A 23,545-nucleotide genomic window follows, 5' to 3' on the forward strand; every position below is an offset into this window, starting at 1 on the left:
AGTTCAAGCGATTCTCCTGCCTCAGCCTCCCTCACAGTTGAGATTACAGGCACCTGCCACCATGCCCATCTAATTTTTGTATTTGCAGCAGAGACAGAGTTTCACCATGTTGGCCAACTGGTCCCAAACTCCTGGCCTCAAGTGATACACTTGCCTCTGCCTCCCAAAGTGCTGGGATTACAGGTGTGAGCCACTGTACCCGGTCAGAAGCTCTTCTTTATAGATTTTCAGCTAATAAATGTAGAAGGAATGACAGAATTGAAAGACTACTGTTTGTAGCACCTAAAGAAATAAGGATGAAGACAATGATCAACAACTAAATCATTAGGTGAAAGACTGTCGGGCAACTTTATCATGGATGTGCCAGATTGTCAATGACTAAACCCAAGAATCAAACTCACCATTACAGAAAGAAGAGAATCAGAGAGCAAATGCTCTCTGACTGATGTCATAGGAAGTGCCTATGGTTTGTGTACCTATGAATTTTGTGCTAAGAAACTGAGACATAAATCTGGCCACACCTCTGTAAAAACCATCAGTCCACAGGAAATTCAGGAGTGAAAGAACATGTGCATCCAGATGGTAGAACACTCTACAGAACAAATGACCGGGTTTCTTGAAAAATAAATGGCAAGAAAAAATGGGGGAGGGAAGAGGAAACTTAGAGTAAAATGACTTAAGAGACACAGAAACCAAAGGCAGTATGTAGAACTTTGGGATCCAATTACTAAATACCATTTTGGATCCAATTACTAAATGACATTCACAAGACAATCAAGGAAGTGTGAATACTAACTAAATACTTGATGATAATTAAGAAATTATTATTACACATGATAATGGTACTGTGGTTTAGACGCAAAAAAGACTCCCACTGTTTTAGAGATACATACTGAGTTATTTAAAAGATGAAATGAGTGCCTGCTTTGGCAACACATATACTAAATGTTGAAATGATACGAAGAAGATTAGCATGGCCCCTGAACAAGGATGACATGCAAATTCATGAAGTGTCCCATATTTTTGGTAGAAATCAGTTCAAGTAATCTACTGTACAACATGGTTTTTGTTTTGTTTTTTTGAGACGGAGTCTCGCTCTGTCACCCAGGCTGGACTGCAGTGGGGTGCTTTCGGCTCACTGCAACCTCTGCCTCCCGCGTTCAAGCGATTCTCCCGCCTCAGCCTCCTGAGTAGCTGGGATTACAGGCATGCGCTACCACGCCTGGCTAATTTTTGTATTTTTTGGTAGAGATGGGGGTTCCACTATGTTGGCCAGGCTGGTCTTGAACTCCTGACCTCAGGTGATCCACCCACCTCGGTCTCCCAAAGTGCTGGGATTACAGGCATGAGCCACCGCGCCTGGCCCAACATGGTGACTATAGTTACTAACAATGTATTATATACTTGAAAATCACTAAAGAGAGTAGAGATTAAAGTGTTCTCACCATAAAAAATAAGCATGTGACCTCACATGCTTATATATATAGGTATGCATATATTAGCTCAATTCATCCATTACACAATGTGCAGTATACATATTTCAAAACACCATGCTGTACACTACAAATATACAATTTTTGTTAGTTAAAAAGCTATGTCCTTAAAAAAAATAAAGATAAAATGGTATAGCTTGGATTTGCTTTAAAATTATAGGAGGCCGAGCGCAGTGGCTCATGCCTGTAATCCCAGCACTTCGGGAGGTCGTGGTGGGAGGATGTCTTGAGGCTAGCGGTTCAAGACCAGCCTGGGTAACACAGCAAGACTCCATATCTGAAAAAAAAAAAATTTAATTAGCCAGGCATGCTAGTGACTCCTGTAGTCACAGCTACTCAAGAGACTGAGGTGGGAGGATCACCTGTGACCAAGGAGGTTGAGGTTGCAGTAAGCTATAACCACACCACTGCACTCCAGCCTGGGCAATGGGGTGAGACCCTGTCTCACAACAAATAAAAATCAATCAAAACATTGATGTGGTGGTTTACAGATGAAACCAAATTGGGCACATGGTAAATGTTGAGGCTGAATGATGGGAATCAAGGGTTCATTATATTATTCTACTTGTAGGCATGTTTGAAAATTTCCATAATAAAAAGTTTTAGAAACGGGATTATTCACCTGAAAATATTTTTTATTTCTCTTCATACAAAAGTTTCTTAGCTCTTTGCTATTTGGTTGATTTAAGCATAGACTTATAGATTATGGCTGCCCTAGAAAACTGCTCTGATTTACCCACAATAATCACTCATCTAGACTAGATGAGAACAAGTGCTTGGAGTCTGGTGAAAGTATGTCCCACCATCATTTGCTTAGAAAATGCTAGAACTGGAAGCAACTTTGGGGTTTTCCAACTGTGTTTTAAAGAGTCTCAGCCTGTCTCCAGAAGAGCAACTCCTATCTGCTTTTTAAACTAGGGCAGGACGGGTCAATGTCTTGAGGAAAGATGCCTCACAGTTTTCCCAGAGTAATTCCTGGCAATAAGCTGGGCAACTCAACTTAGGTTTGTGAAGGTAATTCTCATGAATCTCGATTCAGGCTGCCTTGTTTCTTCTTGCTAACATACTTGAAGTGACCCCATGGCCTAGCAGCTTGTTAGTCCTGGATGAGGTTTTCAAATTGGAGCCCTATTCGCTGGATAACCACTCTAGTCTCCTCCTGCCAGGCTGGCTCTCCCTCTCATTTGTTACATCTCCAAATGCACTTTTGTGGGAGAGATGGATGTCACACGTAATGAGAGTGGCCTGCTGGTTTTTAGTCCTCTGTTTCAGCTGCTGCCATTCAACTTGCCAATCTGTTCCAGGTGTCCAATCTCCACTGGCCTCTGATGACAGACACCTGCCATGGCAGGACTGCCAACAGTCCGCCTACACCACAGCACAGTGGTGCCCTCGTCTGACCTCCATGCCTTTTAGAATACCAAGCATCTTCTTCCTTTACTATTCCTCTGAAAGCTTCTCATTGCCTGCTCCTTGGTCCCTAGTTCTCTTTTCTCTCTTGGGAGAGTTGAGATAGGCTTGTGTCCAGCTTGTGAAAGAGGTGGGCTTCACAGCAGAGCTGCTTGTGCTTCTAGTGATGCTACTCATTCTTTTTATTGCAACCCTCTACTTTCCAGGACAAGTACTCTAGGCAGGGAGCCGGGAGATAAAAGAAGAGCACAGGCTCCCATTGTCTTGGGAACCACTGTTCCCTCCAGCCCCCAGCCCTCACCACAAATCTGGCTCATTCTGGGCAGGGCTCTTGCTCTTTCCCTTACTGCTCACTGCTCCTGGGTTCTCTGAAAATCAAAGGTGTAGCTTCAGTGCTCCCGGTCACTGTGTGATGAGGAATTATCCCAAATATTTCCTGATAGACAGGGTATTTTTCTACCCAGGGCACCAGAGGATCTCTGGGTGGGGTGACTTGCTGCTAACGCTATTCCTTGATCTAATGACGTCTGAGCCCAGATCATCTATCCCATATCTTTAGGAAGTGAGATTTTCTTTTGTTTTGGTTATTTTTTTTTTTGAGACAGTCTCGCTTTGTCACCCAGGCTGTGGTATAATGGCATGATCTTGGCTCACTGCAACCTCAGCCTCCTAAGCAGCTGGGACTACAGGCATGTGCCACCACGCTCAGCTAATTTTTGTATTTGTAGTAGAAATGGGGTTTCGCCACATTGGCCAGGCTGGTCTTGAATTCCTGGCCTCAAGTGATCCACCCGCCTCAGCCTCCCAAAGTACTAGTATTACAAGCATGAGCCACCGTGCCTCGCCTAGGGAATGAGGTTTTAAAACCAAGGTAGTTTTATTCTAGTGATTAAATGTATTCATGTTAAATAATTTTTATTTACCACTAACAACATTTTCTCGATATAATCTTACTTCCTGGAAGGTATTTTCTTAGCTTACGTTTTCAGCCTCTTTGTTTACCTTCAATTCGTGGGGGCACTCCTTGTGTAAATGCTTCGTGTGCAGTGACAACTGTTATGTTACACTCCTCTTTCCTGTGGCTAAGAACTAGAATCTAAAGCAATCAGAAGGGTGAATAAACTAAGCAATCACCTGGGGTCCTAATCTACCATTTCAGCAAAATAAACCTCTCAGGTTCTTAGCCACATTTACTACAGAAGGCTTTATTCAAGCTAATCAAGTGCAAGTAATTAGAATCAGACAGAAAAAAAAGTCCCTATCATATTTCTGTTATAAAAAATCCTTCCCTATCTCAAACTTGTAAAGATATTTTACATTTTCTTCCAAAGTATTTAAGTTTTGAACTTCCACATTTAACTGTTTGATTCATCTAGAATTCGTATTTACATTTATGAAATAGAGATCCATTTTCTTTCTTCCATATTAAATGATTATCCAAGCACAATTTACCAAACCATCTATTCTTTCCCTCACTAATCTGCTATGCTAGCTCTATTACATATACCAGGACAATGAATTTTCGTTTTCAGTAAGTTTTATCTCTTTCAGAAAGTTTCATTATTATACCCTTTTTTCCCCCAAGACTTATTCCTAGGTATGTGACTGTTTTAAAGCTACTGTAAATATCTTCTCCCGCAGTTTTAACTGTAGTTTCTGTCTGTTAATGGTCCACGGAAATGTAATTGGCTGATTTTGTATACAGCAGCCTAGCCAAACTCTCTTATTCTAATAACTTCTACAAGTTTTCTATGGGGACGATGTCATCATATTTTTTATTTCTAAGTTTTATGTGTGTGTGTTTGGGTGTGGCCTCCAAATAATACCGAATAAAAAAGATGACAGCAGGCATCTTATTCCTGATAAGAACTGTTTTAATATGTTGTTATCAAGTAGTTTAAGTTTTAACCAGATGAAGTTTTCTTCTATTTGTGATTTGCTAATGTATGTATTGATCATTTTGAATAACTGTTTAATTTTGTTGAAATGTTTAAAATCTATTAGGTTGACCATATGGTTTACTCCTTTAATCTATTCATGTTAATATAACGAATAACGTTTACAGAATCATAACATGGATCCAACAGTTTCAGATTGTGACTAATTTTCTTTCTGTTAGTATCATCTACACTGTATTTGGCGGCAAGGTTCAAGTAAATACCAGTATCTTTACCAAATATAATAAGTTGGGTAATACTGCTAACAAGTTAGAAGATTAGAGCTCAGAATAAACATAATACATTAGGTCCAAGCTTTGAGAATTGCTCCCATGGAATGTGGCCAAGACGGCAATAAGCTCTGTAAATATAAACCTGACTACAGTACGGTGTCCGCTAATTTTCCACAAAACAACTTGATATTTTCTGGAAAAAAAGTACCACAGAAATGAAGGTGGTGAGATTTAAACAGCTTCCACATTAAACTTGTTTCACAAATGGTTCCATGGCTAAAAAAGAAATTAATGGTTGAAAACGCTTGTTCTATTTTACAAGCAAAAGTTAAGCTGGGATTTAATACTTTCTATGTGAACTACAATTTATAATATTCTCTTTTCTCATTTTAAAAAACACACATTGTCTCTCTTTAAAAACTAGTTTATAATCCATATGTTTCCCATGTCTCCCTAAATTTATATATTTCCCAGGGGGTACTACTGGTGGTATGGGGTGAGGGAGAAATGCAAGGTTCCTATGGGAAAGTTAAATAAATCGTAAGTAAATGATTTTTTTTAATAGTAAGGAAAATAGAAATCTATGACAAGGTCAAATATAATTTTCACATGAATTTTAAAGATAAAACATAAGACTTCAAATAAATTTTTTGGTCACTTCAGGCTGATCCCCCAGGTCATGTAGCAACATATGCCTGTTTTTCTAAAACACAACCCAAACTACTATGAATACAAATTATTCTTGATATCAATATAAAAACTGTCTATTATACTCATAGATTATTATGCAATGTAGGATGCAGGCAAGAGGCATGTGATAGCACTGAATACTCTTGCTTCCTATTCTAAAATTAAACTTTTAAATTATCTGTGGCATATACTCTATTTATTTGATTAGAGAAGAACTTTATGAAAAAAGGGTTTTAAAAAACTCCTATGAAAGCTACTTTTTAAAAACAGGAAATTATCTTTTCCCACATATTACACTGCTGACAATTTCCTAAGTTTTCCTCTTTCCACTTTGAACAACTGAAGAACGTCATACTACATTTATAGGTTTAATAAGTTGCATCTCATTTATCAGTTACACTTTTCTGGTTAGGTCACCTACTTGCATTTCTTTGTATTCTTCCTTAGTGACCTGTCCTGATTGCATTTGTTTTTGAAAGTTTAATCTCATCTTAACTTTCACATTTGTACCATTCTGGGTTTGACTTTAGAACACAGAATATATGAATATGGTATAATATAATTCTGTCAAATGCAAAATAACTACTGTCATGATTATAGCACACATACAAAAGAACTACTGAGTCCTAACAAGCAATAAAGAAATCCCCTGTAGCTACAGCAGAGGACAGCATCTAAGCACAGTGCTTTTTCTGATATTAATAATACTGAATATTTGCATGCTTCTTTGAACTTTCCAAAGATTTCACCTGTGTTCTCACCAGACTGGCATGGTGTATGTGTTAAATAGTTAAAGACTGTCTTCTCTTTAGAGATTGGTAGGTCTGCCAAGTTTACTGGTAAGTATTTCATGTCTTAAATAGAATTTTGTACTGAACTCCAAAGAAACTGATAGTAACTACAGGGGGAATCAGGAAAGACACTCACTGCTGGGCACATAATTTGCAATTATAAGCATGTTTGGAGGACAACCTCTAACCCAACAGAAGAAACTGTTTTTATCTAGTTGGTTACCTAAAACTCACTAATCTTTTAAAAATAAATACAAACTGAGACATTTTTTGTTAACAAAGGGAAAATACACATAAGCCAGAGAAGTGATGCACACAATTTTTTTCTAGAACAACAGTCAAAACCATTGTGGCCAGAATCATAGTACAGAAATGGAATTAGAGTTACACAACCTACAAATATTAAACAAAAAACTATTTTCCAGAAATTACCATTAATAACTCCTTACCCAAAAAGTAATTTTTACAATGACAACAGAATACATCCTTCACTGATCATTTTATAAAATATTTTACTATATGAACACTAGCACGCATATACACCACTGTCTCTGTAAACTCGGGCTGAAATCAGAGAACTGTGAGTATCTATTACGTCTCATTAATTTGGGACAATCTCTAAGACCAAGCCATTAAGGGGATAAAAACATACTAATGTTATTAGACAGTATAAAACGGGTATGTTCAGCAAGTCCTGGGTCTTAATCAAAGTCTTTGTTTAAATTTAACTAAATTGCATCAACAGACTGGCAATATTGCCACTCATTCTTAATAAAACCAACTAGAAGATCAAATGGCCAGAAACTAAAATAGCAATGGAAGGCAGAGTCATAAAAGATGTATGACGAGAAAGGGTGCATAGGATCAGTTTCAACAGGTAGTTCTGAATAACCTTTCTAAATCACCAACTAAAGGATTTATGTGCCCGTCTAAGAACATGATTGCTAAGCCCATGTGCTCTGTTCCTACAATTATAGATGATTCTCTTAAATAGACAGAGGAAAAAGTGCTTAAGTTAAATGCTTTCTTTGAGGTGATATAGCAATATAAATCCCCTACATGGGGAAAAATGAAGACAAGACATATATTTCTTTATGAATCCAAATGTACTTTATCGTAAAAATGCAGCAGTGACAACTGTCAGAGGCGATCCTACCTGTGTTTCTTGATGCCATTGGAGAGGGCATCTCTGCCACCACAGTCTTTTTCTTCGGACATTCTGTGTTTTCTGCTGCCCAAATGCTCTCCTTCCTCTTCAAAGGAGTGTGCTGTCACTGCTTCCAATCTACTCAGGGACCTTTCGGACTCGGAATCTGTGGCAGAGCAGGTTCATAGTTAATGAATTGAACTTGGGTGCAAGGCTTCGGTAACAATTGATCCCTCCCTTCACGCCTCAGGCTTTGAAACCTAAGCAGCCTACTTTATCCCTCAACAATCCATCCGTTAACTACCTCCTCAGGGATTTCAAAGAATCTGCACCCAATATAAGGCTGAAGTGAATTTATCAAACCGAGGTACGCTTATATAAGCTTACAAGTAAACAGATCTTACATAGTAAAAGACATCTCCAAAGATTACTCAGTTCTTTATGAAATCATATTCGGTGGTTGCCCCCAAAATTTCCACCTCTTTCTTCCCTCACAAAGCATCTTAAGTATAACTTCCAAAACAATTTTAATTTTTAAAACTCATGTATAATGAAAAAGCTATAGTAGCTAGCTGTCCTTATGAGAAGTTTAAATTACATCCAATACTATAGACATAAAAGCAAAGTAATTTTAAAATACTTTAAAAAGGTCAGGTCAGTGGCTCACACCTGTAATCCCAGTACTATGGGAGGCTGGGGTGGGAAGACTGATTGAGGACAGGAGTTCAAGACCTCATCTCTACAAAAAGTTTCAAAACAAAAAAAAAACAGCCAGGTATGGTGGTGTGCACCTGTAGTCCCAGCTACTGCGGAGGCTGAGGCAGGAAGATCGCTTGAGGACAGGAGTCGACAGACTGCAGTGAGCTATGATCACACCACTGCCCTCCAGCCTGGGCAGAGTGAGACCCTGTCTCTATACAAAAATAAATAAAATACTTTTTCCAGGATGATAATATTTAAATTCTCAAGGACAAAAGCCCGAAGCATCCCTATAGTAACTGTCAGGCAGGCATTCTTAGGATGGAAAAGTCACATTTCCAATTGGCTATATATTCAGAGTGGTGCCATCTGCCAGTTTGGGAAGAAGACAACGCATTTTTGTACATGACGGTAGAGTTTTCAGGCACTTTCACATTCTTCATCTCTTTTCAGCATCACAAGGATGCTTTAGTGGAGGTGAGGTAGGACAATGCGGTTATTAACAAGCATGCTAATGGTCTCTCATGGCTTATGAGTGGGCAAGACAGGATTTGAACCCAGGTTTTCTGACTCCTTGTTTAATGTTTTATGTATTTTGGCTCAAAACAGCAGTCACTCAGTCTCCATCAAACTTTAAATGGCGCCTGAGTTTTTTATTAAAATGGAAATTCACGATGACCTCCAACTTCCCATCTTCAGCAGAGGACAAGCCATTCTCTCATCCTCAGCTCTAGGAAAGGCTCTGATACACATTCCAGCAAACTTCCTATTTCAATAAATTTATCAACAATCTGCTAAATTTGTATTATAGCTAAACTGGTCAGGAAATAACAATGTTTTAGCGCTTTCTTTCTCCACTACTGCATTGCATAATTTAGCAAAAATCACAGAACCTTACTGTTACCACATTAGGCTGACTCAGGAGAACAACGGTTGGACCAGCCCAAGTGCAGGTTAGATAATGCACCTTCAGCTCTCAACGCTGGACCCTATAAATGATCTAAGTTACTTGCAGAAAGGCTTTTAATGTTGGGAAAGTTTTGTTTTCTGTAAATATAACTTTAGTAAAATTTCTGAAAATATAGTTTTGTTCTGTCCTATACCTTATAACAAAGAAACAGATTTTTTTTTTTTTTTTTTTTTTTTGAGATGGAGTCTCACTCTGTCGCCCAGGCTGGAGTGCAGTGGTGCAATCTCGGCTCACTGCAACCTCTGCCTCCCAAGTTCAAGCAATTCTCCTGCTTCAACCTCCTGAGTAGCTGGGACTACAGGTGTGCGCCACCATGCTCAGCTAATTTCTTGTATTTTTAGTAAAGATGGGGTTTCACCATGTTGGCCAGGCTGGTCTCAGACTCCTAACCTCAGGTGATCTGCCCACTTCAGCCTCCCAAAGTGGTGGGATTACAGGCATGAGCCACTGCGCCTGGCCAGAAATGGATATTTTAATAATACATTTAAAAAGACATTTATTTTTCCTTGTCAATTTTGGCAGAAGGAAACAAACTATCATTGAAAAAAAAATTAAAAACAACCTAAATAGTCAATAAGAGGGGGACAGTTGCCTGTCAGATGAAATAAGTTATTAACATTATGTTTACAAGAACAACTTAATGAAATAAAAGATTGTTTTTAACATACATAATGCTAAGACAAAAAAAAACAGGATAATGCTTTGCAACTCTAAAATACAAGCAAAGAAATAATTTCTCTGCATTGAAGAAAGGCCAATCTGGTTCAGGTAAGCAGATGTCTGAAAAAATGGGAGCAATACAATGACAGAAGCTTGTTTAGGGCGTGTGTGGAAAGAGATCAGTCAGTTTTCTGGAGTAGGCACAGGGTTGTCAGGAAAGGCTGCAAAGGAGAGATGGCACAATGGCAAATTTTGAAACAGTGGAATTGGTGCTCGGGTGGAGGTGAGAGAGGTGCTCCAGGAGGCGGCAGGAACAAGACCTGCATCAGGGATGATAACAGCTGTCTTGGGGTGGTGGGGTCGGGGGTGGGTGTGGTTCCACTCCAACATTTTGAAGTTTGTTTCACTTGAGAAAAAAAATGTAAAAAGTCAAAATAATTTTGTCTGTACTGGTATTATTTAAGACAGTATTAGTTTATGATTTAGAAGTCATGAAAATCATAAAGCAATGAAGCAAAATACCTCAAGCATTTATGCACAGGATTGTGTGTTTGCAATTTAAGAGACATCAATCATAAGGCAGGGACTTGCCCATCTAAAAAGAATTTTTTTTAGCAAAAGCAGACATAAACACTAAACAAGAAACAGTAAGAGCTTCTATGAAGCAAAGACAGACTTCGCAGAACAAGATTTCAACTCAGTGACTACATAGACTTAAGATCTACGACCCACAAACTCATCAGTCACACTGAGAACCCCTGCATGGGACCACTGCGCTGACCCCTAGGGATGCTCCATCAGATGACAGTGCAGACCCTGTCCTCTGTGATTAGCAGCCCCTGACTCACTCCCTCTGCGCCCCCTCTTTGTCCTCACTCTTCTCCCTGTCTCCCTGTGCCTCCACCTCTTTTTTCCCCCTCCCCTCACTCCCCTCCTTACTCCTCCCCTATACCTTGCTCTCAAACCTCTTGCTATAATATAGTCAGGCTATCCCCACCCTTCCCCTAAAGGGCTCTGAGAAAGGTCACTAATTACTTCCACATTGCAAAGTCCAATGGTCATTTTTCAATTCTTATTTTGACTCATTCACCACATCTGATGCTGCTGAATTCATTCCTCCCTTCCTCGTATCTTGCAAGGCCTGTGAAGTGAAGGAAGCATAAGATCTGGTCCCTGCGTGTGGCCCAGCAGTGGGGAAGTGTTTTGTGAACAAACGAGTTCAGTAGATTTCTCTAGGTGATCATAGGAGTCTGAATGGGGGCAGCGGGCCACAAAGGAGGCATCAGTCAACTTTACAGAGTGGAGAATGTTGTATCAGGAAAGAACTGTGGCTGATGATTGAGCTGCATTCGCTGACAAGGAGTAAGAGTGGGGATGAGGACAGTTACAATACAGGAGCTGTCCCAAGCAATAAGAACACCATGGCCAACACAGCGAGGAATGCAGTGTGCAGTGAGATGGCAGTGGAAGGCACAGAACGGGCAGACATGAGACTGTGAGTCAGTCTTAAAGCTGACTACATAGGATAAATAAAAAGCAAACACAGGCCGGGCACGGTGGCTCACATCTGTAATCCTAGCACTTGGGGAGGCTAAGGCAGGTGTATCACTTGAGGTCAGGAGTTCAAGACCAGACTGGCCAACATGAAGAAACCCTATCTCTACCAAAAATACAAAAATTAGCCAGGCATAGTGGCACTCACCTGCAAACCCAGTTACTTGGAAGGCTGAGGCAGGAAGAACTGCTTGAACCCAGGAGGTGGAGGTTGCAGTGAGCTAAGAATGAACCACTGTACTCCAGCCTGGGTGAGACAGCGAGACTCTGTCTCAAAAAAAAAAAAAAAAAAAAAAAGGCAGGTAGTGGGAAGAAATATAAAATGAAGCTAGGGATGAGGTAGTCTCCTGATACATGTCATGAGGTTCTGTATACTCACTAGAGAGAAATCATAAACTCTGAGCTTTCTAGTTTCAAAGGCAAAGAAGTAAACATCAATTACATGATTTACAGTGCCTGTGAAATAAAAACTAGTTGCTTAAAAGCCAAAGCTCAGTGATTTCTAGTGCAATGAATAGAGAGATGTGGAATGTATACAGTGTGAAATAGTTTGGGCTTACTCTGTCAGTAACAGAGAACCATTCTTGAGAGATTATACCTTCAAAGCCTTGGTCACACCAGTCTATCACTAGCACAGCATTGTTTCACGTGGAGACTCACAGTTCTACAGATATTTAAGTTTAAACATGTTTAACTCAATACCAAAGAGGGCATAGCCACTGTGGAGGTTGCTGATGAAAGTCAAAGCCTATCCATAGAAGTTATTTTCAAGTCTCCCTGTAAAACAAATCAGTGTTACATCTTGGTATCTATGAAGTGATAATTCAATCTTTTTTTTTTTTTTTTTGGCTTTTTTTTGAGACTAAGCCTCGCTCTGTCACCCAGGCTGGAGTGCGGTGACACAATCTCGGCTCACTGCAACCGTCTGCCTCCCCCACGCAAGCGATTCTCGTGCCCCAGCCTCCCAAGTACCTGGAACTATAAGCACGCACCACCATGCCCAGCTAATGTTTGTATTTTTAGTAGTGACAGGTTTCACCACGTTGCCCAGGCTGGTCTTGAACTCCTGACGTCAGGTGATCCGCCCACCTCGGCCTCCCAAAGTGCTGGGATTACAGGCATGGGCCACCATGCCCCACCGATAATTCAATCTTAAAATTCTGGGTTCTTTGATGTTCCCCCACATATAAATATCAAAATGTTAGTGGGCAATATATTAATGCCTTAGTAGAAAGCACGAAGTAATGGGAAGAGGTGCATCCTGCCTCCCATGTGCTGGTTGCAGTGCTCTCTTGCAGTAGGGTGAGGCCATGACACTCGGGCTTTCAGGACAAACAAGGGGAGGGAGGAGGGAGGAATGAGGAGTTGGTAATTAACAGGGATGGAGTTTCAGTTTGGGATGACAAAAAAGTTCTGGAGAGAGATGGTGGTGATGGTTGCACAGGAAAGTAAATGTTCTTAATCCCACTGCATTGTACACTCAAAAAGGGTCACGTTGGAAAGTTTATGTTATGTATATTTTACCACAATAAAAACAACAACAAACAAACAAAAACCAGGCAAACATACAAAAATCTGTCCCTAAAAGCCAATGAGCTAGCTATCATGTTGGATGCACGGACTATATTCTGGTCTGGTTAACTCTTACACCTCATTGCCAGGAAAACTGGTTGATTTTTCTAGAGCCATATTTTTTTTAATGCAGCAGAAGGAAGGTATTTTTACAATATACATAGCTAGATTTCAGACAATGGCAGCCTGTCGTTATTCTTTTTATTTCCCACTCCATTTTCCCCTTAACAAACATATACGTTTCTATAACAGGCAAAACCACTCAAAAATTTTAGGACACTTCTGACCCCTGAAAAACAGCATAAAAGATTTATGAAATAGCCCTACATTATTTACTGAACTTTTGATGAGCACTTAGGAAAATCTGTGCAGCCCTGAGTAATGACGGGAAATGGAATACTCTTGATAAGCACTTATTTGTGGGTGTGTTTACTCCCATCTAGTTCCAAAAGGATTCAGGTGACTCAGTCGATGATTATATTTTATAGGGAAACCATCAAGCCACGTGCAGTGGTGTGCACCTGTAGTCGACTACAGCTGCTCGGCAGGCTGAGGTGGAGGATCACTTGAGCCCAGGAGTTTGAGACTGGGCAACATGCAAGACCCTGTCTCTCAAAAACGTTAAGAAGTGTCAGAATAACACTTTGAAAAACATATATTTTACAAGATAAAATGCTCTAGTTTACAGAAGCATTGAAGGTGGACAGAATCTTTACCTGATTAGTTCCTCAATTAAAACAGCAGTATTAATAGAATTAAAATGTAAAATCCCACAAAGTTTGCTTTAATGTGATAGGTCTACAATGGCCCAGATCTTTAAAGTTCTTTTTGTTTGTTTGTTTTGAAAAAGACTCTTGCTCTGGCGCCCAGTCTGGAGTGCAGTGGCGTGATCTCAGTTCACTGTAACCTCCGCCTCCTGGATTCAAGCAATTCTCCTGCCTCAGCCTCCCTAGTAGCTGGGATTACAGGCGCCCACCACCACACCCAGCATTTTTGTATTTTAGTACAGACGGGGTTTCACCGTGTTGGCCAGGCTGGTCTTGAACTCCGGACCTCAAGTGATCCACCCATTTTGGCCTCTCAAAGTGCTAGGATTACAGGTATAAGCCACTGCACCTGCTCTCAGATCTTTAAAGTTCTGTCCATGTTAGAACTCAGAATTATTTTAAACACATTCAGATTGAACACAGTCTCCTTTCTCATCAAAATAGCATGGAAGCCAATCAATGGCTATCACCGGGTTATGGTGACTTTAACTTTACTCTAGAATTAAGAAGATTCTGACTGCTATGCTCCTTTTTTTAATTGAGTGAGAGAACTTTCCAAGAGTTGATTTGTTAATTTTTCCTACTATTAAAAGGCTGAAAGAAGAGGCCATAAAGTTCACAATATAAACATGCCAACAATTCTTGTAAGTTATCCTGATAAGCACTTTTTTATCCTGACCTTTGGAAACCAGCCTGAGAACAAATAGTACACAAAGCAGCAAGATGGGGAAGAACTGTGGATAACGTCCAAGTCACCCTTCCTCCTGTTACTGAAGGTAACAGAAAACAGCCAGGAAACACACACATGCTTAATTTAATACCTTTATTGTTTACGGTTTCCCACGTACCAGGCATGTTCTGAAAATGTCCAAAGCAACCCAAGGTACACCTTAAAATATCAGTGCCAAATTTTTATTTAGCCTTGAGGTACAATTGCATAAACTCAGAAATAGCACAGTAAATACAAAGAACACAAAGAAAGTAAACACAACCTAACACTTCTAAAGTGAATCATAAACTGAAAACCAGGATGAGTCCAGAGGGGGCTGCCAAGAGACTGCTACAATAATTTACTAAGGAAGTGACAAAAGCTTGAAACAGATTCTTGGCAGCAAGCAACAAGAGTCGGAGACATTCTAGACAGATCCTCTCTGAATGATGTCCAAGGTCAAAATTAGCCAAATGGTAGGGTATTGCTTGTGACAGAGTTTCTTAAAAGTACCGACTCATCCCCAAGCAACTAAATCTACTACTGTTTTCTACAACTTGTAACATCTGCACATGTAATTGAAGATGAGGAGTTATACAAAGCATAGTGTGTGGGCTACTGGAAATCTTACGTGGATCTATTTGGGGCTGCCAAATCCAGAGCTTCCCAGTTTGTCTCGTTTCTCAACATTATTTTTAGGAAGGTCACATTATGCATTAACTCTACAAAGAAAACAATTCTAGAACCCAAAGGCCAGTTGCAGAATAATCCATAGTTAGAAAACAAAGTATTTTCATGTGACTTCAATGTAATAAGTCAACATTTACTAAGTACCTACCACACATCAGGTAAAGTGCAAGTTGTTGAAGCAGTTTGGAAAGATGAATGAGATATGGCTGGTGCCCTCCAAGTGTTCAAGATTTAAAAGATGTACTCTTACATCTGCTGAGAAATGCTAAAACTGGTTTCAATTTCATGATATAACTATCTATTGGTTTTGCCCATCTACACTATTGGATTTTATGCATTATTCATGCACATTTCAACCAAAACAGCATTAAGGGGAAAGCTTAGCAAGAAAGCCTTTCTAGAGCAACTGATCTCAACATGTTTCTCAAAAGGAGAATGAACACACAGTAAGAAAAATAATGCGTTCTGAACCTACAATATTCAAAGAGCAGGAATTTTCCGTGAAACTGCTCTCAGACTAGTTACTAAAGAACCACCACCATGAAATTAGTTATTTAACCAGTAATAAGTGTTTCAAAAACAACTCCTTAGAAGATTATGAGAGATTCCTAAAGTCATGTACCTTTAGTTTTCTTTCCTTTAACTAATTTTCATCTGCTCCCTCCCTGGTAGCAAGTATCCTATCTCCAACTTTATTGTAAGCCCCTTGGGAACAAATGTCATTTTCTAATATCAATACTATCTCATCCCTCCTTCCTCCTTTGCTACCCATCCCTACTCTCCCCTACAGAATCCAAAGTGGTGAATACAGATGCATAAAATCATCATGCATTCCTGATTATCTTAGGCTTATTATTGAATACCAATATATTTTTAGGGAGGATAGAAACATCAATGACATTTCTTCAACAACCTGCATTCGACAAGCATTTAGAGAACTCTGATTCTGTGCTACGTACTTCAGGGATGTAAACAGATATGGTCCCTATTATCTTTTTCTTTCTTTCTTTGAGACAGAGTCTCACTCTGTTGCCCAGGATGGAGTGCAATGGTGCGATCTCGGCTCACTGCAACCTCTGCCTCCCAGGTTCAAGATATTCTCCTGCCTCAGCCTCCCAAGTAGCTGGGATTATAAGCATGTGCCACCATGCCCGGATAAAGTCTTTAGTATTTTTAGTAGAGAAAGGGTTTCACAATGTTGGCCAGGCTGGTCTTGAACTCTTGGCCTCAAGTGATCCACTCGCCTTGGCCTCCCAAAGTGCTGGAATTACAGGTGTGAGCCTCTGCGGGGTCCTATTATCGTACAGACAAAACACAAGGAGGCTATAAAAGAGGTGTAAACTGAAGGAAACACAAAAGAAGAAACTAATTCTGCCTGGAGGAGTCAGGAAAGGCTACCCAGGAGAAGAGATATTTGAGAGCCTTGGTAGGCAAAGTAGCAAAAAGAAAAAGCAACACTGATAGGGTAGAAAGATATACGAAGAACCACTTTCTTCTTCTATAAAGCATTTCTATAAGCTTATTTGCAGAATACTTTATCCACAGTGGTTTCTCATGAAATCTTTTTGCTTCAATGCGTGTGAAGGTCTAGCCCTTTTCCCAGGAAGTGCTCCCTTACAGCTATATCCGAAATTTCACTTGACATAACCATTTCATTCCTTAAACACACCCACTCCCACACCCACACACACAATGAGGACAAAATGTGACGCTTCATTAAATTTATCTCCTTTTACATAAGTTTACACAATGGAATTTAATCAAATTGTGGGAAAAAAATCTGTGTGCTTTATGGAGTTTTATGAAACGTTTCGTCACTGAGCTTACTGGAAAAATAATTTTCTCAAGCGATCCCAGGGGGGATGCCAGGGGGCTGGAAAAATTCTTCTACACTGTTGGCTCTGCACCAAGGCTTGCTTCACCCACCGTATGAGTAGATTTCCATTGATCTTGCTTATCTGAAAAAGCTTAAAGGGATATGATAAAGGGAAACAGGAAACCACATGGACTTTAGATCTAATGAAGTTATCCCTTTATTTTAAAGTAACATGAGTTAACTTTTTAAAAGATTAAACATTTAGTGAAATTATTTTTTAAATCTTTTAAGAAAAGTAAGTTGAAAAATATTTTTTTTTTCATACCTTCTCAATATCAGGATAGGCTTGATTTCATCTATCGTCATGATTTAGGGGTTAAAATTAAGCTTCAAATGAAGTGGAGGTTTGTATACTTTTCATTGCTCTTTTCTAACTGTGCATCCAACTGCCTGACATCACTACTGCATCTGAGGCCTGGAGGAGGCACTGGTGCAGAAAGTGGGGGGAACAAGGGGACAAGATGAGTGTGAAGAGGCAGTAGGGTCTGGATCATGTCGAGAGCCTTGGAGGTCCATGACGGCATCTGAGTTTCATTTTAAGTGCAATGAGAAACCACTGAAAAATTCTAGGTGAGGGAATGCGATGATGTGATCGTCAACAAAGGATCACTATGGATGGTGTGTACAGGATGAACTTCAGCAGGCCAAGGCTGGAAGCACCAAGATCAGTTAAGAGACCAAGGCTGGAAGCACCAAGATCAGTTAAGAGGCTAGAGGAAAGTAGGTGCAGTGCGGGTCACCATAATGAGAACTAATATCTGCCAGCCCCTTAGTGTGCCTGGCATTGTTTTAAGTACACTACAAATAAGTATTAGTTAATTCTTTGCAATGATCCTACGACCCATTTGCAGATGAAGAAATGAGGCATAGGAAAGTGAAGTAACTTTCCCAAGAGTAGGGGAATTGGTAGAGCTTTGACTAAGCAAGAGCCTTCAGCTTAAGTACCTATACTTTTAACTGCTACCCTCCATTAGTAAAACATAGATGAATTCAAGGTATGATTTGAAGGCAGAATGGCCAGGCCTTGATTCTATGTCTCACAGGAATGTCACGAATCACTCCTAGTTTCTGGCTTTAGGAGATGAAAGAGGTGCCATTTACAAAAATGAGGCCAACTCCAGGAGAAATAGGATCTGGAAGAGCAAGCATTCGTTTTTTATACATAAAGCCGACAGCTGAATATGTAAGTCTCTAGCAAGAGATCAACGCTGGAGATATAAATTTGGGGACTGTGGCAGTCAGGACAAGGGCTTCCCCAAGACGTCCATGTCCTAATCTCTGGAACCTGTGAATATGTTACCTTTCTTTAATAAAAGGGACTTTGCAGATATGATTAAGTTACATATATTGAGATGGGGAGATTATACTGGATCATCTGAGTAGGTCCAATGTAATGCCATAGGTCTTTATAAAAGGGAAGGAGCAAGGCCAGAGTCACAGGCAGTCAGAGAGAGACTTCCAGATGGAGGATGGGGCCTTGAGCCAGGGAATGCAGGCAGGTCCCTAGAAGCTAGAAAAGGCAAGGCAACAGTCTCTTCTAGAGCCTTTAGAAGAAACACAGCCCTGCGGACACCTTGATGTTGGAACTTCTGACCACCAACTGTAACAGGATATATCTGCACTGTCTACTAAGCCACTAAGTTTGTGGTGATCTATTGTAGTAGCAATAGCAGACTAGTACAGGAATTTCAAGTTAGTATTTAGTTATACAATATTGCAAGTATAGGTGAAGGAAGCAATAACTAAACAAAAGTCTCCTTGAGAAGTCACAAGGAGACGAGTACCAGAACAAATGAGGAAGAGATGGCCTTAATGAGGGGGACCATTTGTTCTCTTGTAATAGAGTGAAGGAGGAAATGGGGATGGAGGCTGGTGTGTAGAGACTACAGCAGAAAGATAAAGTCATCCCATATGATGGCTTTGATGATTTCAGTGAATTGGGTGGCTAGGTCAAACAGCAAGTCAGCACTTGACAGGGCATCTGACTCTTCATTTTAATGCAGTTTCTACACTGTGCCAAATTATTCCAAGATTTTTAGTAGGAAATAGGAGTAGCCACAGAAGGGCTACTGTGTTCATGCAAGTGTAACAAAACTCATGTGTGCTATTCAAGGCAAGGAGGAGAAAATGCTTGGCACCTGACCCCTGTTCCATTTCCTATAGCCATGGTAGGATGTGCTGATGAGCCCAGGCATTTGGACTGAGCCTCAGGATCCTTCTCAACACAGCAATCCACAAAGCAGCAGATACTGCAAAACAATCTGAACTGGCACTTGAGATGAAATGTATTTGCCAATCCTGATCTAGGGACTATGGTTCTTTTTCTCTCTTCCTCCCGGAGGAGATGACTATTAAAATATTACTGAGAAACAGAAAGATAGTGGCTGCTAGATGTCTATCAAGAAGAGAAGGATTAAGGAAACTGTGACATAATTATATCATGGACTTTCATGCAACCTTGAAAAAGAGTGAGCTAGAGCTTGTAACACTGACAGTAAAGATTTCTAAGACAAGTTGTCAGGAAAAAGCAAGTCCAGGGCAATTACACTGCTCCTTCCATTCATGACTTAAAAAAAAAAAATCTATATACATACACAAGCCCATATATATGTGATGCTCAAAAAAGGTCTGTAAGAGAGTATATCCGGCTGTTAATCAGAACCTCTGAGGAGGAGGAGTGCATGATTAACTGGGATAACAGGTGAAGAGAATTTCACTGGGTTCTCACGTACTTTTATATTGAATTATTTAGAACAAATATGGGGTTCTTAAATAAAATTTTTTAAAGTTTTTTTTTGTTTGAGACAGGGTCTCATTCTGTTGGCCCCAGGCTGGAGTACAATGGCACGATTACAGCTCACTGCAACCTCTACTTCCTGGGCTTAAGCAATCCTCCCACCTCAGCCTTCTGAGTAGCTGGGATTACAGGCATGCACCACCATGCCTGGCTAATTTTTGTATTTTTAGTAGAGATGGGGTTTCACCATGTTGCCCAGGCTGTTCTCGAACTTCTGGGCTCAAGACATCCTCCTGCCTTGGCCTCCCAAAGTGCTAGGATTACAGGTGCTCAGCCACCATGCCTGGCCATAAAGTTTTATTTTTAAAAAAGAATATATAAGATGAGCAACTGAAGTATCTGGGCTCTTTTATATTCCAAGCTCTATGCATTTAGACCTAGCATCCCTCTTGCAATTTTCCTTTTTGGATGCTCCCCATAGAAGAAGCACCACTGGACCTGGCACAGGGTGGATGTGTAATAAATGTCAGCAGTCTTAAGTGTCACTCATTCTCCCTCCGATCTCCCTCAGAAAGGCTAAATACTTCCCTTGCCTTGTCACTCATTCCATTGATCTCAAATCCTACCTTCTCTTCCCAACACGAGTCACTCTGTTCACAAATCCTGTATTTAATTGACAATCCATCATCGTTATAATCTTCTTTGTTCAATTGTTCCCAAATCTGGCTATGAAAATTACTTCTTCCCTTTCTTTTACTTCTATCAAACCTCTATTAATAATGTTCCTATTTGTCTTAATCAATTAATCACTTCCCCATCAATCTACATTCTACCAACATCATTTTCCACGTCCTGTATTATCATACCATTTTCTTTAACTTCCTTAACCTAATCTTCAGTTCTCATCTCTCCTACCTCTCACCATGCTTCCTCTCTTTCCTGTCCTGTTATGAATTTGATCCTTCACTTCCAATACACCAAGATTTCTTGCATCTGTGATCAAGTGCTGTGAAACTCAGTAACTGTATTTGCTCACCTATTATATATGCATTTCATTTTCTCCCATACAACAATTAATTTTTCTCAGTCCCACTGATCTCCAACCACCCCCTTCCATGTTCCTTTCCCTTCTCCCACCCACACCTGCCTCAGAAAATGTGAAAGTAAATTCCAAAAAGGTCAAAACTACTTAGCAGTACCTCCTCTCATCCTCGAATCTCCACGTGCATTCCCCATTTTTTAGCACTTAGTATCACCAGGCACTGTTCTAACCACTATCTAAACAGAGAAACTCATTTAGTCATCACACGACCTATTGAAATGGACACTATAATTATCCCATTTTAAATATGCGGAAACTATGAACAGAGAGGTAATGGAACATGCCCCAGGTCACACAGCTGGCTAGTGACAGAAGCTCTGGAGTCCATGCTCCTTGCAGAAATGCTATGCCACCCTTTAGCGTGTGTTTCTGAGGCAAAGTTAAACACCTCCTCTTCTCTGCTCCAGACACACGGTGGTCTCACCTCTACTGTGCACTTAGCATACTGTGCTATCACCAAGCACTTGTGCTTGGTTACCTGTATTCTTTATATAAAGACCTCTTTGAAGACAGAAACTGTCTCTCCTTACAATATGTGCTAATGACTGGCACTAGGAAATGGTCATCCAGTAAAGGACAAATCAAATGTGGGCAGTTTTAACAGCACTCTAACCCTAGCCTAGAATACATCTTCAGTATAGGCAGACTGTGATGAATTTCATTCCACACTTTCAGACACCAGCCTTAATAACATGACACACAAAAAATCTGGGGAGCTATACTGATACATCACTATCTGTTTATTCCAGGAAACTCTAGGTGACATCTGCTCCAAGGTGGTGGACTCAAGGGGACATTGCTCATTTAGGTGGTGGACTCTAAATCACCAACAATGCAGAGGGAAGGATCCCAGAGTTACCTGACAGCGCATCATAGAACTCGTCCTCACTAAGGATGCTGGCGGGTGGAGAGCCTTTCACCAGAGACTGCTCTAATTCATGATGTTCAGTGGCCAGCGTCTCCAGTGCTTCTGACAAGATTTTGTTTTTTTCTTGCTCTTGTTCCAATTTAAAATTCCTCACCTAGAAGAAAACAGATATATAGAAAAGACTTCAGAGTGACAGGAGACACAGACTTACTCAGAGGATGTGAAAATTAATTGCTTTTGATCCAGTTCAATTGCAACATCAGAAATGAAAACAGTCGTGTCATATGCACATGGATGAATGAGCAAAATTATTAAACTAATTTTGTTCTTCCCATGGGGCCTTTTCTGGCAATGAAATAGCTAATGAAAATAGATTAAGAACTAGCAAACAAATTCAGCTCAAATGATCAGGATCCTGGTATAAGAACATCAGTCAATTCAGAAATCATACAATTTTTTTTAAACATAAAGAATATTTCTCTCTCAACATTAAGTACACAGTTTAAAAAAACAGTTTCAGCAAGTCTTGGAACAAAAATTTAAAAAAAATTCTAAATATTAAAAAGCAAACTACATCAAAGCATAAAATATAATCCCTCAGTTTACTCCCAAAATAATTGGTAATAGTTGGTATATCAAATGAAGGGAAACAGGTTGCCTCGTAATGACTATAAACATTCTATTTTTCATTTTTCTCTTTTTTTTTATTTTGAGACGGAGCCTCATTTTGTCGCCTAAGCTGGAGTGCAGTGGTGCGATCTCGACTCTGCAACCTCCGCCTCTTGGGTTCAAGCTATTCTCGTGCCTCTGCCTCCTGAGTAGCTGGGATTACAGGTGTGCACCACCACACCTGGCTAATTTTTGTATTTTTAGTAGAGACGTGGTTTCACCATGTTGGTGGCCAGGCCGGTCTTGAACTCAGCCCCTCAAGTGATCTGCCCGCCTCAGCATCCCAAATTGCTGGGAGCCTGTAAAGGCATGAGCCACCTGCCTGGCCTATTTTTCATTTTCCAATTCCATATTTTGGTTTCAACTCCACATTTTACCTTTAACTTAGTATACTAAAAAAGTCAAAAGATTATCAAAAAAGGCAAAGCCTGGTTTGATTTTTTTACTGTTTGAAGTTATAATCTATTCCTCCTATCTAATGCAGGAGTATCTGAACCTTTGTGGTTGACCAAAACCCTCTAGAATTCAAGTCACCTAATTCTTATAAAATAGCATGTACTGGATTTGACAGGGACAGTTTTGCCTATTTTCATATCAGTAGTCTGGAAATCACTACTATTCCTTAATCTTGCTGGATTTCTGGAGCCAATGTGCACTATAGACAGACAGGAGGCAGAAAAGCAGGGATCCACTGGTAGGTAGCAGCAGCGTCTTCTCAGAAGTCTCTTGTTCGTTAGTTTCCTCTCCTATAAAATAAGAGGTTTCTGCTATCACCTAATAATCTAATCAGAAGTCTTCAACATAGTGGTCTTCAAACTACTTTTTTTTCTACTTTAGCAGCAGAACCTATTTCTCAACTGTAATCCCAACATATAAAATAGATGTTTTCGAAAGCAGTTGTGCACTGGGTGACGCTGAATGAAGCAGAAGCCCCACTCCTTTCACTTTCCCTTCCCCTCCCAGAGGTCCCC

The 23,545-nt window shown here is 40.1% G+C and overlaps 1 protein-coding gene and 1 non-coding gene across 16 annotated transcripts in view; one reads left to right on the plus strand and one right to left on the minus strand.

The window, feature by feature from the left end:
- OSBPL1A (oxysterol binding protein like 1A) overlaps nucleotides 1-23,545 on the minus strand; it is a 233,268-nt gene that overhangs the window by 56,177 nt on the left and 153,546 nt on the right. For 14 of the 15 annotated variants that reach the window (XM_054460821.2, XM_054460822.2, XM_063653504.1 and 11 more), the window contains 2 exons: nucleotides 21,897-22,059; nucleotides 7,711-7,867 (listed from right to left, as the gene is read on the minus strand). In XM_054460821.2, coding sequence (XP_054316796.1) covers nucleotides 7,711-7,867; nucleotides 21,897-22,059 — 320 coding nt within the window. Of the gene's footprint in view, nucleotides 1-7,710; nucleotides 7,868-21,896; nucleotides 22,060-23,545 lie in introns of those variants that run through there. The other variant, XM_054460826.2, reaches the window with a different exon arrangement.
- On the plus strand, nucleotides 918-1,025 carry LOC129019254 (U6 spliceosomal RNA). The gene has a single exon (XR_008495585.1). It is a non-coding gene; the product is annotated as a U6 spliceosomal RNA (small nuclear RNA).

This window comes from Pongo pygmaeus, chromosome 17, assembly GCF_028885625.2.
Source record: "Pongo pygmaeus isolate AG05252 chromosome 17, NHGRI_mPonPyg2-v2.0_pri, whole genome shotgun sequence".
Lineage (NCBI taxonomy): Eukaryota > Metazoa > Chordata > Mammalia > Primates > Hominidae > Pongo > Pongo pygmaeus.